At 45.0% G+C, this 14,538-nt stretch overlaps 1 protein-coding gene across 7 annotated transcripts in view; it reads left to right on the top strand.

The window, feature by feature from the left end:
• Positions 1-14,538, top strand: part of Kalrn (kalirin RhoGEF kinase) — a 503,507-nt gene that overhangs the window by 136,141 nt on the left and 352,828 nt on the right. For all 7 annotated transcript variants that reach the window (XM_051191394.1, XM_051191388.1, XM_051191393.1 and 4 more), the window contains exons 4-5: positions 8,838-9,030; positions 10,869-11,381. In XM_051191394.1, the coding sequence (XP_051047351.1) occupies positions 8,838-9,030; positions 10,869-11,381 (706 nt within the window). The remainder of the gene's footprint in view (positions 1-8,837; positions 9,031-10,868; positions 11,382-14,538) is intronic.

Here is a 14,538-nt window from a genome sequence, read left to right as displayed (position 1 = left end):
AAGGTTCTAAGTTTCAGCCAAACCATCCTTTTGTACTACCCTGCCTACCCCGCTGGCCCTCACATAACAGGAGATTCAGAGACAAAAGATGGATCGTTGTGTGGCATAGAAAAGACACCAATTGGGGCTTAGGAGAGGGTACAACCAGCATGAGGACCTGTGTCCCATCCACAGCATCTACACTTAAAAAAGAAAATGAAGGTAGAGATTAGCTGATGTCTGGGGCTCTCTGTCCAGACAGCCCAGCCTACTGGGCACACACCAGGCCAATGAGAGACACTGCCTCAAAAAACAAAACAAAACAACAACAACAACCACAAAAGTGCATAGGAGTGATAACCAACATGGCATCCACATATATCAGCACATTTATGCAAGAGCTCCAAGGACCCCACATACATGTGAACTTATAAGAATATACACAGCACACACAACACCAAACCTTTAGAATAATGACTGATAAAGGGGACAGTCTTCCAATGAAGCAGAGCAAAGGCAAAAAAAAAAAAAAATGTTTGGATGAATTAGTATGGCTCCCTATGTGGCTTCAATGGCAGCTACATTACATCCCAGTAGAACACCAACTAATGGTGGCCCTGCAGTGGCCCAATGGGAAGACATCTGTGGCAGGCACAGGGCGTCCTGTGCTCCTACTCCTCCCTTTGGACAAACAGCCGTGGAGGGGCCCTCCTCTGCGAAGGGTGGCGTAGAGAGCTGTTACTGGGAGCAGGCATCCGTTACTGGCAGTACTCTCCAGAGAATGGCTCATGCTCCAGAAGGCAGGGCCTCCTCCAGTGTTCCTGTTACTACCTCTGATTATACAGATTACAAAAGCTCAGAGCAAGTGCTAATGTGTCCTTAACAGTTTCTTTAACACCTGCTGGCTGCTGGTTGTGTCAGAAAGCTGGTATGGCTTAGCTTGGGGCAATCAGCAGAGAACTGGCAAAACCCCACGAGGAGCATAACGCAGGACCCATGGATGCAGAGGTCAGAGCCAGAGCCTCTGTGTTTGTGAGGATGGTGTAGAATGCCAGTGGGGGTTCAGGGAGCAGGTCACCCTTTCTCTTTTGGTTCATGCAGTTCACAGGAGGATTTAAGGAACATGGGGGCAGTGGAAAGTGATTGGCTTGTTTGAGGATACCGTTCTTTCCTTTCTCTGCTCTCTGCTCCTGGTGATTTCTCCAAGTATAGAAATTCTACCAGGAGCCACGGGTAAGATCTGTCCAGATTCCTCTGTACCCAGTCTGCAGGTGACATTCTTGTTGGCAGCTGTAACACTACAGCAGGGGGGTGGTATTAAACGGGAAGCCCCTAATGTGACTTGTCCTTCCTCTCTGAACCCATCCCTCAGTGGTCAGGCTAGCCTTTAAATTTGTTACCACCCCTTGATAACTTTATAAATAGGTCTGACTTACAGGTCAGCTCTGCTCCATCACAACCCAAACACTGGTCTTTCCTGTTCTCCACACTAGTATTCACACATGTACATGTACACACCTCCCCCACATGCATGCATGCACATACATGCATGCACACATGCATAAGCATACCCACCTGCTCTCACACATGCACATGCACCCCCCATACACATATGGGTGCATGCACACACACACATACACATACACGAACAAGTAAGTATACCCATATATACCCACTTGCTTTCACACATGCACACCCATGTGCTCACATGTGTACATGTGTATACACACACACACACACTGCTAACATGCAACTAACAAAGAAGCCGTGGTAACATATGCGCAGGAGAGCAGCCCTGCCTCCTCTGTTGGTCAGCTGGAGGGGAGTTTGCTGCTGATCTCTGTGCCCTAAGCCATCACCAGGATATGTTCATATATTATTTATTGTAGTAGCTATTTACAGTGGGAATCCCAGACATTCATGGGAACAAGGTGAGTCCCAGGTGACACAGTGGCTGGGACGAAAAGAGTCAGGCCAGAGCACAGTGAAAACCAACTGATGGTGGCCTTCCAGTGACCCAGTGGAGAGAGGTCAGGGTGGCCCTCATTCCTGAGTTAGGTTGCACCAAACATCCATGATTTCTTAACCTTACCATGTGGGTATTATTACCTTGCACTGACTTTCATGTGAGGGATAAATTACATATTGTATATAAAGTACTTACCATACACAGAACCTCGGGTAATGAGTAAAAGTTAGCTTTTATTAACATATGAATGTCTCACTTCTACCAAACAGTTGTTTCATGTTGCAGTATTTGGGGAGGGGGGTCTAGTTGATGCCTCTGCAGCCTGAGTTTTCATCTTCACAATGTAGTTCTCTAGCCCAGTGTGGCTGCGGGTTCCCTGCTCCCTTTCTAGACTCCTGCTTGGTTGCAGAAGGGCAGCACCCAGGTGGTCCTCTGCCCCAAGGATTTTGCATGGGCTGTCCTTTCTGCCTGAGTTCTCTTCTTGGTCTTCCCTTAGCTAGTTACTTCTCAGTGATTAGGTCTCTGCTCTCCAGGTCACTTGTCCTGAGTGTCTTAGTTCTTAAGTATTATCCACCCTCTTTAGCTGCAGTCTTGCTTCTATTGCTCCTTCTAGAATATAACTTTCATGCTTCTGTCTTTGCCCACATTTATGTTCCAAATCCCTAGTGTTAGGCCAGCTACAAAGTCAATGCTCAATAAGTACTTATTGGGTGAACAAATTAATGGATAGTGTGACAGAGTTATGTGACAATGTGTTTCTTATGAACACCTTCATAACTAGGTCCTCCTTTTATTTTTACTTTTTCATTGTATGTGTACATGTGCATAGACATATACTCATATATGTACGTGTGTGTGTGTGTGTGTGTGTGTGTGTGTGTGTGTGTGTGTGTATGTGTAAGCCAGAGGCCAACCTCAAGTGACATTCCTCAGTTGTCCACCTGTCTTTATGAGATAGGATCTCTTATTGGCCTGAAGGTTGCCAAGTAGGATCGGCTGGCTGACCAAGTCTCCGGGATCTCTCTGTCTCTCTCTTTCCTAAACTGGGACCACAAACACACATCAGCACATTTCACTTTTTATGTGGATTCTGGGGAACCACACTCAGGTCCCCATGCGTGTGTACTTTATTGCACCCCATCCCTAAGTCTTCCCTTTGAAACATATCAATCTAAAGGGACATATATATTGATTACTCAAAATCTGTCCATAGTTACCCATGTGATGGATGCCTTGCCTTGTAAGCTCGAGGTTAGAAGACCCCCTCAGCTAGTAGAGAGGAGTAGGAGGGATGCATCATAAGAGACGACTGCCTGGGGAAAGACCCCTGTAAGTTGAGATCTGAGCTGTGATTAGAAGTTCTCTAAGCAGAGGTGGGGCAGGAGTGGATGAACATAGAGACATGGATAGAATGGGCAAGCACAGAGACATGGAGGGATGGGAGGCAAGTGTAGCACAGAGGGAAACTGAAAACAATTGGGAAACGCAGGAGTAACATGTCTGTTGTATGGGATGTGACACGGGAGACCTAGGATGAAGGAAAGGTAGTATTAAGACCTAGTCTTTGGTCACACGATTGTGAGGTAGATCAAGAGTGATTCGCAAAAGTGGCCGGGATAGAATCTGGTGAGGCAGATGGGCTTTGCGCAGTCCTCACCTGAGATCGAGTACAGGGGTCAATAGTTAGGAAATGAGACTAGAGGAAGTGGTACTTGGCTCCCTGAAATCAACTGTACCCAGTGTGATGCCATAGAGTAGGGTTGCCACTGATGGGTACTTAGTGCTGCTGCACAATTACTATCATGATTGTGACTTGAGACACCTAGTCCTTACTCCCCAGGCTAAAGCCATTGAGTATTCTAATTTGAGAAACCAGAGTTGACAGATGAGTCACATTAGTGTATGAATGAACAGAGTGGGCTAGAGAGCAGGGTTTAAGCCTCCTACAGAGACAAAGCACTATGCCTAGCAGAAAGAACCACTTGTGAGGACTGACTTCAGATCAGCCTTCCCAGCTGTAATCTTTGCTAAGCATAGGAAGCCACTAAGAGTAGAAAGGGTCAGTTATTACGTGCCTACTCATTTACTCCTCATCTGCCCATCAGCTAAGCCCTCTTAACTTGCATCCTTCAGACTTGGAACCCCCCTGACATAGCTCATTTGGTCAAGAGATGGCTCTGGGTGCACGAGATATGGGACCTAAGAGATCCCTGAAGAGACAGACAGGATGTGGCCTAGTAATTGAGATGAAGCTCTATGGGGAATAAACACACCACCATGATTTCATTGTAGATCAGTAGAGGGGGAAGCCTACAAAGGACTTCAGCAATTCCAAGCCCAATCAGCCAATACCTGGGAAAGGCTGTGCCCAGCCCTTCAGGGAAGTCCCTTAGGCCAAGTGGCAGCATCCACAGTCTACAGAACTAGAGGTATTTTTATAAGGGCAGGAATTCTCCCAAGCCTGTGCTGGTGACAAAGGGCTTCATTCTCCAGCAAGTGAGAGGAGGGAGCTACAGAGAGACTGTGCTTATAGGTTTCCATGGCAGATGTTCTGATTGTATGTCACTGTTGCTCTGTCTGATGTGGCTGTGTGGTACATGCAGATTTTAATGTGCACCCTAATATGTGATTATAAGCAAACTGGATCTATCATTAAACTCTCACATACCACACCCAAGAGAAGCGGTGTCATTGGTTATTGTCTTAGTACCGTTTCTATTGCTGTGAAGAGACATCATGACCATGGCAACTATTATAAAGGAAAATATTTAATTGGGGGTGGCTTACAGTTTCAGAGGTTTGGTTTACTGTCATCATGGTGAGAAGCATGGTGGCATGCAAGCAGACATGGTACAGGAGAAGGAGCTAAGAGTTCTGCATCTTGATCTTCAGGCAGCAGGAAACTGTCCCACACTGGGCATAGCCTGAGCATATGAAATCTCAAAGCCTGCCCCCACACTGACACACTTCCTCCAAGACCACACCTCCTAATAATGCTACTCCATACACATGAGTCTATGGGGGTTGTACCTATTCAAACCACTACAGAACTGAAAAAGACTCCTTGACCTCATCCCAGAACAACTTTCCTGGGAATATTTGGACAGTCCCCCAGATTAGCATCTTCAAATAAACATCCTGGGTGAAAATGAAAGGCACTAGCATTTGAGAAGCAATGGCATAAAACAGTAAAAATGCCTCTTGGAGACAGCACATACTCTCTGAGTGAAAACAACTCCAGTGACATTTAATGAACAAAAGAGTAAATGGTCTAGAATTGAGTACTAAGAGCGGCTGATCAATCATCCGGTCATTCAGTATATACATTTATGACTTCTGGGCCTGAGAGGCTTAGAGAGTCTGTGAGCAGTTCATGGCTCAGTCTGAAGGAGCTGTGATTTATCACACATGTTGGGAAGCTTGCCAGTAGGGTCCCCAGAGACACGAGCCCCAGATGGGAAGCAAGGGGAGCGGGAAGGAGCAGTGGCCTCTTCTAGTGTTCATGGAGAGTAGGAAGCGGGAGAACCACCCCCTGCCCCTTTAGAATGGACATGAAAGTGTGCTGCTCCTGGTCCTACTTCCTTCTAGCTCCAGCTTCACAGTACACAATGCAGAATCCTAACTCCAAAAGTTTGATGTGGACCAATAGACATCTTCTAAAGGTAAACTGCCTGAGAGAAAGGTGAGGCTCTTAGTGACAACACTGTATAAACTAAACTGGTAAAACGGCCCCGGTGAGAACACCCTGTGAGAGGAGAGGAGGTTGGGAACAGTTACCCGGGGAAGAGAGCAGGCTGGGGAGGTGTGTGGACCACAGCAGCTTCAGGAGGTGGGGTTTCAAATGCCCATAGACAGCTTTAGCTGACTTTGTCATTTTTTTAAAAAAATAAGCATCCCAGGCACCATCTAGGATGACTGTATCGCTGCTCCATCTTGAGTTTTTCCCCTAGTCGCCCTGGTAATGGTCCTGGCCTGTGGCCTCCCAGACCCTAACCAGGGAATCTGCTGTGACTGTGGTCCTCTGTGGTACTGCAGCTTTTGACACTAACCACAGCACACCCTCCTGCTTCTCTTCTTGCCCACCTCTGTGCTGGTCATCAGGCTTCTCTACTTTTTGTTGTCTTCTCTTAAACATTGCCATTCCTGTCTATCCCATTTGTGACTCAGGAGACAGCTCTTTTCAGCCTTGTTTTCACTGGATGATTCTTACCTGCTTCTGCACATGCAGGCTCGTGTCCACTTATGTACTGCACAGCAAATACAGGTACTGGGCAACTCCCAAACCCAAGTTTCCACCCCAGGATTTTCCTGTAGTCCTGACCCATAGATCACATTGCCTTCAGAATTTCACAAGTGTGTGAAATGCATCATTTATATTAGCATTACCTAGAATTTATAATAAAAAAGAATTGTCGGGTTGCATCTTTTTGAGAGAGAGATTTGGGAACAAATGGTTTTAGAGTGTGATCTCTGGGAGAACCTTGTAAGAAAGTGAGAGTAAAGTTGGGAAGGGGACAGACCGTGAGACCTTGTGATCCCAGAGAGCCTAGCTTACAGCTCACTAGGGGCTTGCACAGGCTCTGAGCACCCATCACCTTTCACAGTCACTTGCTCATGAGGGATGGGGACAGGCTTTAACACACCCGTGCAAGAGGGGCACTGTCCAGCCATGCAGTGGAGTAATATCTGCCCTGCTTTCTCCAGGAGAAGTGGCATCCAGCAGCCAAAGGCTGTTCTCTGGAGAAGGTGACAGGCTCAACCTGATGGCTGCAACTGACATGGAGCTGGAGAATGGGCACAGTGACAATATAGGGCTCTCAAAAACGTCACCAACAGCTCCTTATAAGATTGCTAACATAGGCCATACTATGTGTTTGGTCCCACCATGGTACTTTATGTATACACTAATGGACTTACCACTGTTTATATACTTTACAGTGAGGGACCTGAGACCCAGATAGGTTAAAGGGTGCTTGCCCCAGGAGCTACACTAAGCACACGGTCACGCTTTAGCATCCTGGGTGTAGAGATTACAGGTGTGTGCTGCCGTGCCTGCCTGTGCTTCACTTGCTCCATTTTGTACCCTTGCACCTACTGCAGAATAGTGATTCCTCGCTTGGACTCTTTGCCTTAGTTTCCCTCATCTCTGGTGAGTTCTCTAAACTAAATCCTTCGCTGCTGATCCCCAGCTCCTCCCCCATGATTAGTTACAGAACGGTGGTATGCAATGGCTTAGAGATCTGAGCATAACCTTCAACAGCTATGGGCCTAGTCTTGCATTTCTGCTGAGCAATTGCTTAGTCTGTTTAGTTAGTTTGCTTATGCAAACATTGTGCTTCAATTACATCATCTCTACGTAGAGACGGCCATATCTAGGTTATAAGATTATGGTGAGGATAAAATGAAATAATGTATAGTAGGGTTCCTGACACAGAACACACACACACACACACACCTTCACACACCTTTCCCCTTCCTCCTCCCCAGCTGTGCATAGCAGACATACAGAGCACCTTGGGGGGATCAGGCTGTTTTCACCGAAAGTCTGGAACCTTGGCCATGGGAGGATTTATTAAGTGCCAGAGAAGGAGAGGTCCTAACTCCTTTTCATTGGTGTGCAGCGTTAGGGAGAGAGGGATCCATCCTTGGGGGCTATTCAGGGAGCATCCATCTAACTGGGAGGCCTGAGCAAGCTGGCATGTGTGGGATATGCTCACACAAGTCCCCTGAGCTGAAACAGCCTTCTTATCACTGGTTGACATTTAATAATGAATCCCGAAAAAGAATTTTTGCCTCTTTGTGGCCTCAACCTTGCAATGGTGGTCTTAAAATTAACAAGTGTAAGCAAGTGTGATGGAGTGAAGGGAACATAACACACACAAAAAATTTACACAAGTACTACCTGGGAGAGGGGAAAGTTGGTGAAAATCTGAACCCCCCCCAGGAAATATTATGCCATATATAGGGAAATAGTTTTAAAATAAGTGGATTGGGGAAAAAAGTAAAAGAAGGAAAAACCGCTAACTATCACTGACTTTTTTTTTTTTGCCTACATTTTTAAAATTCAATTTTGAAAACTTGTAGTTGAGGTTTGGGTATTTAAGTTACCTAGTAGCATCTTGGTTTTTACCTAGCTTATAGTTTTGTTCTTCAAAATGCTCACTTTCACCCCAGTTGGTCTGGATTTCGAGAGCTACCACCCCATCCCAACAACCCCAACTGTGAGATTCATCAGGTGGAACATTGGACAGCTGGATGGTTACCCCACAAGTCAGCCCCACCCTGACATCCTCCAGGGGTCAGCATGACTCAGCAACTTTAATTTTGAAGTTGACATACGCTTTGAACTACTTGTGATTCATCCTCAATACAATACTGGCAAATATATGTTATATTATACTTTATACTTTATACTATATACTTATATACTATATTAACCATTTGGCGAAATTGGCCTGGAGGCAGGTATTGGAAAAGATGCTCTGGCTCAGTTTGTATTTGGAGGTCAAGTGTTCTGTGTGTCTTGGGTGAGCATGAGGAAGACTTCTCATCTTTAAGGAGCAGTAGAGTCCCTGTCTTCAGGGAACTTTAATCAGATGAGGATCTGGGATACCTCCTGGGAAACAAAAGCTGAAAGAGAAATGAAGTGCATGATAAACTTCCCATGTGTAACTGACGCTAAGTGCCAGGAGGAAGTGGAATGCTTGAACCCCTGGTCAGGTGCAGTGAGTATAGAGAGGTACCTGTTGAGTTGGTTGGACAAATGACTAGAGTTGGGAGGGCAATTCAAGTCAGGAAGATGCGAGTTTCCCGATACTTTTTTTTGCCCATATACTTAAAAGTCTCTGCTGCCCAAAGTGACTGTGTCTGAACTCTGTTCTCCCCATAGTGAGGACGTCTGCAAACGTGGCTTCACAGTCATCATCGACATGCGGGGCTCCAAGTGGGACCTCATCAAGCCCCTCCTTAAAACCCTGCAGGAAGCCTTTCCCGCCGAGATCCATGTGGCCCTCATCATCAAGCCTGATAACTTCTGGCAGAAACAGAAGACCAACTTTGGCAGCTCCAAGTTCATCTTTGAGGTGAGGCAGACCCCTGTCTCCCTCCTTTCCTCTCCCCCTTTCAGTCAGTACATTTCTTATGTCCCTTCCCTGTCTACCCTATTGTAGCCAAGATGTCAGGGACAAAGATTTGCAGATTCCTTGGCCATCTTGGTCTTGCCACTTATATTCTGGTATGAATAAGAGGCTCAAGAAATTGTCCCAAATGCACAACATCTACAATCTATAAACCCTTGATGGAAGGGTTCATGGCATCAGTATTTCTGACAACAACATTGCAAGTATATCAAAACTTTTTAAGAGTTTATATCTGTGGGTCTAATAAGTCTTCTGGGAAATCATTCTTACAAGACAAAACAAGAAGATAAAACAAATTAAAATCACAAAAAAATTCTAACAAAGATGTTCACTACAGTTCATTTATTTGTAATAGTATGTGCATACATGTATATTGCATTTATGTATATATTATATGTATATAACATATATGGTATGTTTACTATATACATGCATGCACATATAAATATATTAACATGTACATGCATTTACTGATATTTTTAATAACAATCCATTAATTTTGGTGACATTGATACAGAAATCTTGTAAAGCTATTAAAATCATACTTAGAAAGTATTACAAAATGTTTATGAGATATACTTTTTAGAAAGCATGTCATAAAACAATATGGGCAGTGTGATCTTGAATAGTTTTTAAAAATCTCTGTGAGGAGGAGACTGAGACTTGCAGTGGTTTATTTAAAGTGATTAGATTTTTTTTATTTTATTCATGCTTTTCTAACCTCTTTAAAGATGACACATTTCATATCCATGAAAGCATGTTGTTTTTAAACTAAATTTTCCAGAGTGTATATGAGTTCGTGAGACTTCATGATGTCAACAAATAAGATTAAATCAGAGGTTTAAACCTTCTTGTTCTAGCCAAGTTACATTTAACCTTTCAGAGTTTCCCATTCTAGAGTGCTGTCCCCAAGGACTAAGAGTGCGTATGTGTTGGGGTGGCGGCCCCAGTTGGCTACAGTCTGAGTACAAATGGCCTGCCCTCTTGACTGAGGAAGTTCTCACTCTCTATTAGTAGCTCAAGAAAATAGTCTTGGTGCAAAAACAGTTAAACGTCATGGTCTCCCAGGACCCTATCCAAAGCTCCAAGTCCCACAGAAAACACTTCCGATATTTTTTGGCTTATTTCTATGGTGCTGGTGACAACAAGCCTCTATATCTCAAAGGTTGAGAAACTTAAAAGAGTGTTTCTGAGAAATCTAGAAACCTTTGCTTCTGTGTAGCTGTCCTGCCCACTCCGTGACCCTCTTTACCCCAAGCTGAACTAGGGAGACAGGCTTGTACCAATTTGGCCACTGAGCTAGTCTTTGAAATCCTTGCAGTCCAAGAACTGACCACATTGCTTAAGCCACCCATGATGATATCCTGGTCCACAGGCTTGAGCTTGTGGAGTACAGAAAACTGGCCCCTATCTCCATGTCAGAGACTGGGTTAGGTTTTCATCCAGTTTTTGTTTGTAGAATCTGAAGGCCCAGCTGTGGTAAACTCGCTGTGGAGGCAGGAAGATGATGGAAACAAGAACATGGGCAATCTTTCCTTGATAGGGCTGTGGTCAGATGGAGGGTTTTGTTGAAGCAACCAGCAATCTGTTCAGCCTGCTGATCCTGGCTGAGTTGTGGTTCCTGAGCAGTGGGCCTTATGGACTCCCTCTCTCCCTCTTGTAGGCAGCTGTGGTTCTAATTGTATGGACTTGTCCTTTTCTCCCTCCTGCCTGTTTCTGCCCTGGTGTCTCCTCCACTAGCCGGCATCACTGTGTCTCCTTTTTGTGTCTTTCCTCCCCAGACAAGCATGGTGTCTGTGGAGGGCCTCACGAAGTTGGTGGACCCCTCCCAGCTGACAGAGGAGTTTGATGGCTCTCTGGATTACAACCACGAGGAATGGATTGAGTTGCGCCTCTCCTTGGAGGAGTTCTTCAACAGTGCAGTACACCTCCTGTCACGCCTTGAGGACCTGCAGGAGATGCTGGCCCGCAAGGAGTTCCCTGTGGATGTGGAGGGCTCTCGGAGGCTTATCGATGAGCACACACAACTTAAGAAAAAGGTGCTGAAGGCCCCAGTGGAGGAGCTGGACCGGGAGGGGCAGCGGCTGCTGCAGTGCATCCGCTGCAGTGATGGCTTCTCAGGGCGCAACTGCATCCCAGGGAGTGCTGACTTCCAGAGCCTTGTCCCCAAGATCACCAGCCTCCTTGACAAGCTGCATTCCACCCGGCAACACCTGCACCAGATGTGGCACGTGCGAAAGCTCAAGCTAGATCAGTGCTTCCAGCTGCGGCTCTTCGAGCAGGATGCTGAGAAGGTAGCAATGGAGCGGGCGAGGCTGAGCTGAGGGTGGTGCGGCATAGCTTTATTGGGAAACTGTTGGGATTGTTAATCCAAATCTCTGATTGGAGAAATTTAGTTGAAATCCTTTTTAAAAGATGTTCATTGGTTTCAGATAGCTTACATTATTTCAATCTCATAATTGGCCATTGAGCACTTATTATTAAAGTTTATGGTTATACTGTTTCTATTATAAGCTAGGCTCTATTCTTAGAACTGTATATAGGTTTACTTGTTTTAGCCATCTTCAGAGTCCTGAAAGTTAAATGGACTATGATGGTTCCATTTTCCAGGTGGAATTAGCTAAGCTTGAGAATGTCATCTGGTTACAGAGACCATGCTTATATCATGCTGTTAGACAATGCCCCTCTGCTTATGATGCATGAGTGGATTGAGCTACTAACAGCCAATTAGCAACCATTATTGTCCTATAGTAGACTTTCCTTTCTATGAGAATTTTAAGTATGCAATCCTGTTTAATATGTACATCTCCTTAGTCCCTGAGAGGCAGGTGGTGGTGTCTGTCTTGACACAGACAGCTGAAGCTCTTCGTTCTTGACAAAGCTGACCTATATGAATCTAGCCTTTGGTTTTCAAGTTCCAGGCTCCCCTTGCCATACCATTTTGAAGTAGTTTTTCAGATAAGATACCATTTTCCCAGCGGTACATTTTCAAAGCTTTTTCCTTGCCATGGCAAAGTAAGATGTGAGAAAGAAAACAGAATAAAAGGCATCTAGAGTCTGCAGGGAGAACACGAAAATACCTTCTCTAGATAAGTGGAAACGGAGAAAGGAGGGTTTGCTCCTAAATGCCTTTTAAGAACAGGGAAAGGGGCTCTTGCTAGTTTTCTAGGTGTGACTTTAACTTAAAGCATAATGTTATTCTTAGGAATACCTGGCCTCTCTAAAGAACCTGTGAGTTTTAAAGTGTCTGACACAGAAATGTTTAGAGTTCAGATCGTGGCCTGAGGAGGTAGCTCAGCTGATAACACGCTCACCTTCCAAGTTGGAGAACTTGAGTTTGGTTTGCAGAACTCACCTAAAATGTCAGGCATGGTGGTACATTCTTGCAGTCCCAATCCTAGGGAGGTGGAGATGGGTAAATTCTTGGATTTGAGTGACCATCTAGCCTAGCTTAATAGTTAAGCTTTAGGTCCCGGTGAGAGACCATGTCTCAAAAAACAAAATGAACATTTCTTTAGGAACAACACTTGAGGTTGACTACTATGGCCCTAACATACATGTACCCCACACACATAAGAATATGCACATCTACCTGCGAGTGCTTGGGCCTGCACGTGTGTGTGTGCATGCGTGCGTGCACACACTCAAACAGAACCAACATTAAAAATATCTTAGGTATTTTGAAGTGGTAAAATCAAGATCTAAAACTTTCTATATAACAATAGACCTAATTGATATATAGTAGAAAGAAAATTTACCATAGAAGGATAATTTTAATTTATAAATTCCAGACTTAAGGATGGTTTTAATTTTGATGGATAAATCTTCTGATCTTTTGTGACTACTAGAAAATCAATCCATATAATTTTGAGAGAATTCATATCCATTTCTATAGTAAAACTTTTGGTGCTCTCTTAGTAAGCCGTGTAAAGGAGTTTCTCAGACCTCTGTGCCCAGTGGTGTGGCAGCCTGGGTCTGAGTCTGCCCGACTTGCTTAGATCACAGAACCCCTGTACCACTCCTTGAGTGACAACAGGCCACGCTGGTAAGCAGCTCCTGGTAAAGCCCAAAGCCGATACTAAGTTAAGTGCTAGGAGATCGGGAACACTTCCCTTTCCACTTGAGATCTCCTATGTTCTGGGGCAGGGATTCCATTCTGAAGCCTGTCTTGAATGGTTATGTTAGTGAGCCAGAGATAAGAGGGACGGGGGCTCACATCTGCCTGGGTATGTTGTAGATTTTAGAACCCTCAGGACATCCCTGTAGCTCAAAGGTATGAAAAGCCTGTTCAGAACACCAGTAATAGCTTCTTCAAAGACAAAAGAGTGTATCTTGGCTTCCTGAAGTTCTCAGGTGGGGAAGGCTGTCCTAGAATCAGCTGCCTTCCATTTAACTAGCCTGTGGTTGTTGTTCCTTGTATGACCTCCCAAGTCATACTCCCAAGAATCACATAGCATATTACTGTTCCTGCGTAGGGACTCAGAGTGGTTTACCCAAGATCACACTGCTGGCTACACAGGGTCAGTATTTTAGTTGGCCTTCACGGCTTCCCCAAACTCCTCTACAGGATCCCTTTGCCTCTCTATTCCTAGGACTCTCTTCATGTTAACACCAATACCACCTGTCTGGCCCTAGGTCCCTTGGCTAATGTGTTGACATTCTGAATAAAGTTTCCAACTCCACTTTTGTGTGTGTGTGTGTGTGTGTGTGTGTGTGTGTGTGTGCGTGCGTGTGTGCGTGTGCGTGCATGTGTTGTATACAGCTGTATGCAGGCACACCTGCCTGTGTGTGGCCATGCACACCTGTGCATACACACAGAGGCCAGAGGAGAACAACATCAAGTGTCTTGCTCTATTGTCTTCCCCCTTTCCTTTGAGACAGGCTCTCTAACTGAACCCGGGCCTAGATTGGTAGCCAAGAAGTCCCAGGGTCCTGCCTCTGCTCTCTTTAGCTCCCAGCTATATGCAGGCACGTATATGGCCACGTCTGGCTTTTTACATGGCTATGGGACCTGAACTAGGGGCCTCATACTTGTACAGCAAATGGCCTTACCCTCTGTGTCATCTCTTTAACTCCACCAATAGTGCCATCTACTGCTTACTCTTCAGCCCTTACTTACCCCTTCTGAACCACGGACCTCTTGTCTGTTGAGGCATGCAGACTTCTTACAATAGTATTTGTAGGTACAGAAAAGCTATACATTGGCTTGTGAAACAAGTAAAATACAGTATTAGCTTTAAAAAAAATATGTTCTTCTTTATTAACCTGACAACCATAAAGTCAATTTGAAGTCTAATAGCTACCATGACTGGGAAATAGTGATAAACATGAATGGCATTTCAGGACAGCACCCCTGATATGATATTGAAGTGTTTATGTTGCTGCTGGTATTAAAAATGTTGATTTAGCTAACTCTGGGATAGTTTGATGTCTGTGTTCATAATGGGAAGG

This window comes from Phodopus roborovskii, unplaced genomic scaffold (assembly GCF_943737965.1).
Source record: "Phodopus roborovskii unplaced genomic scaffold, PHOROB, whole genome shotgun sequence".
NCBI lineage: Eukaryota > Metazoa > Chordata > Mammalia > Rodentia > Cricetidae > Phodopus > Phodopus roborovskii.
This window is presented reverse-complemented; position numbering and strand designations above follow the sequence as displayed.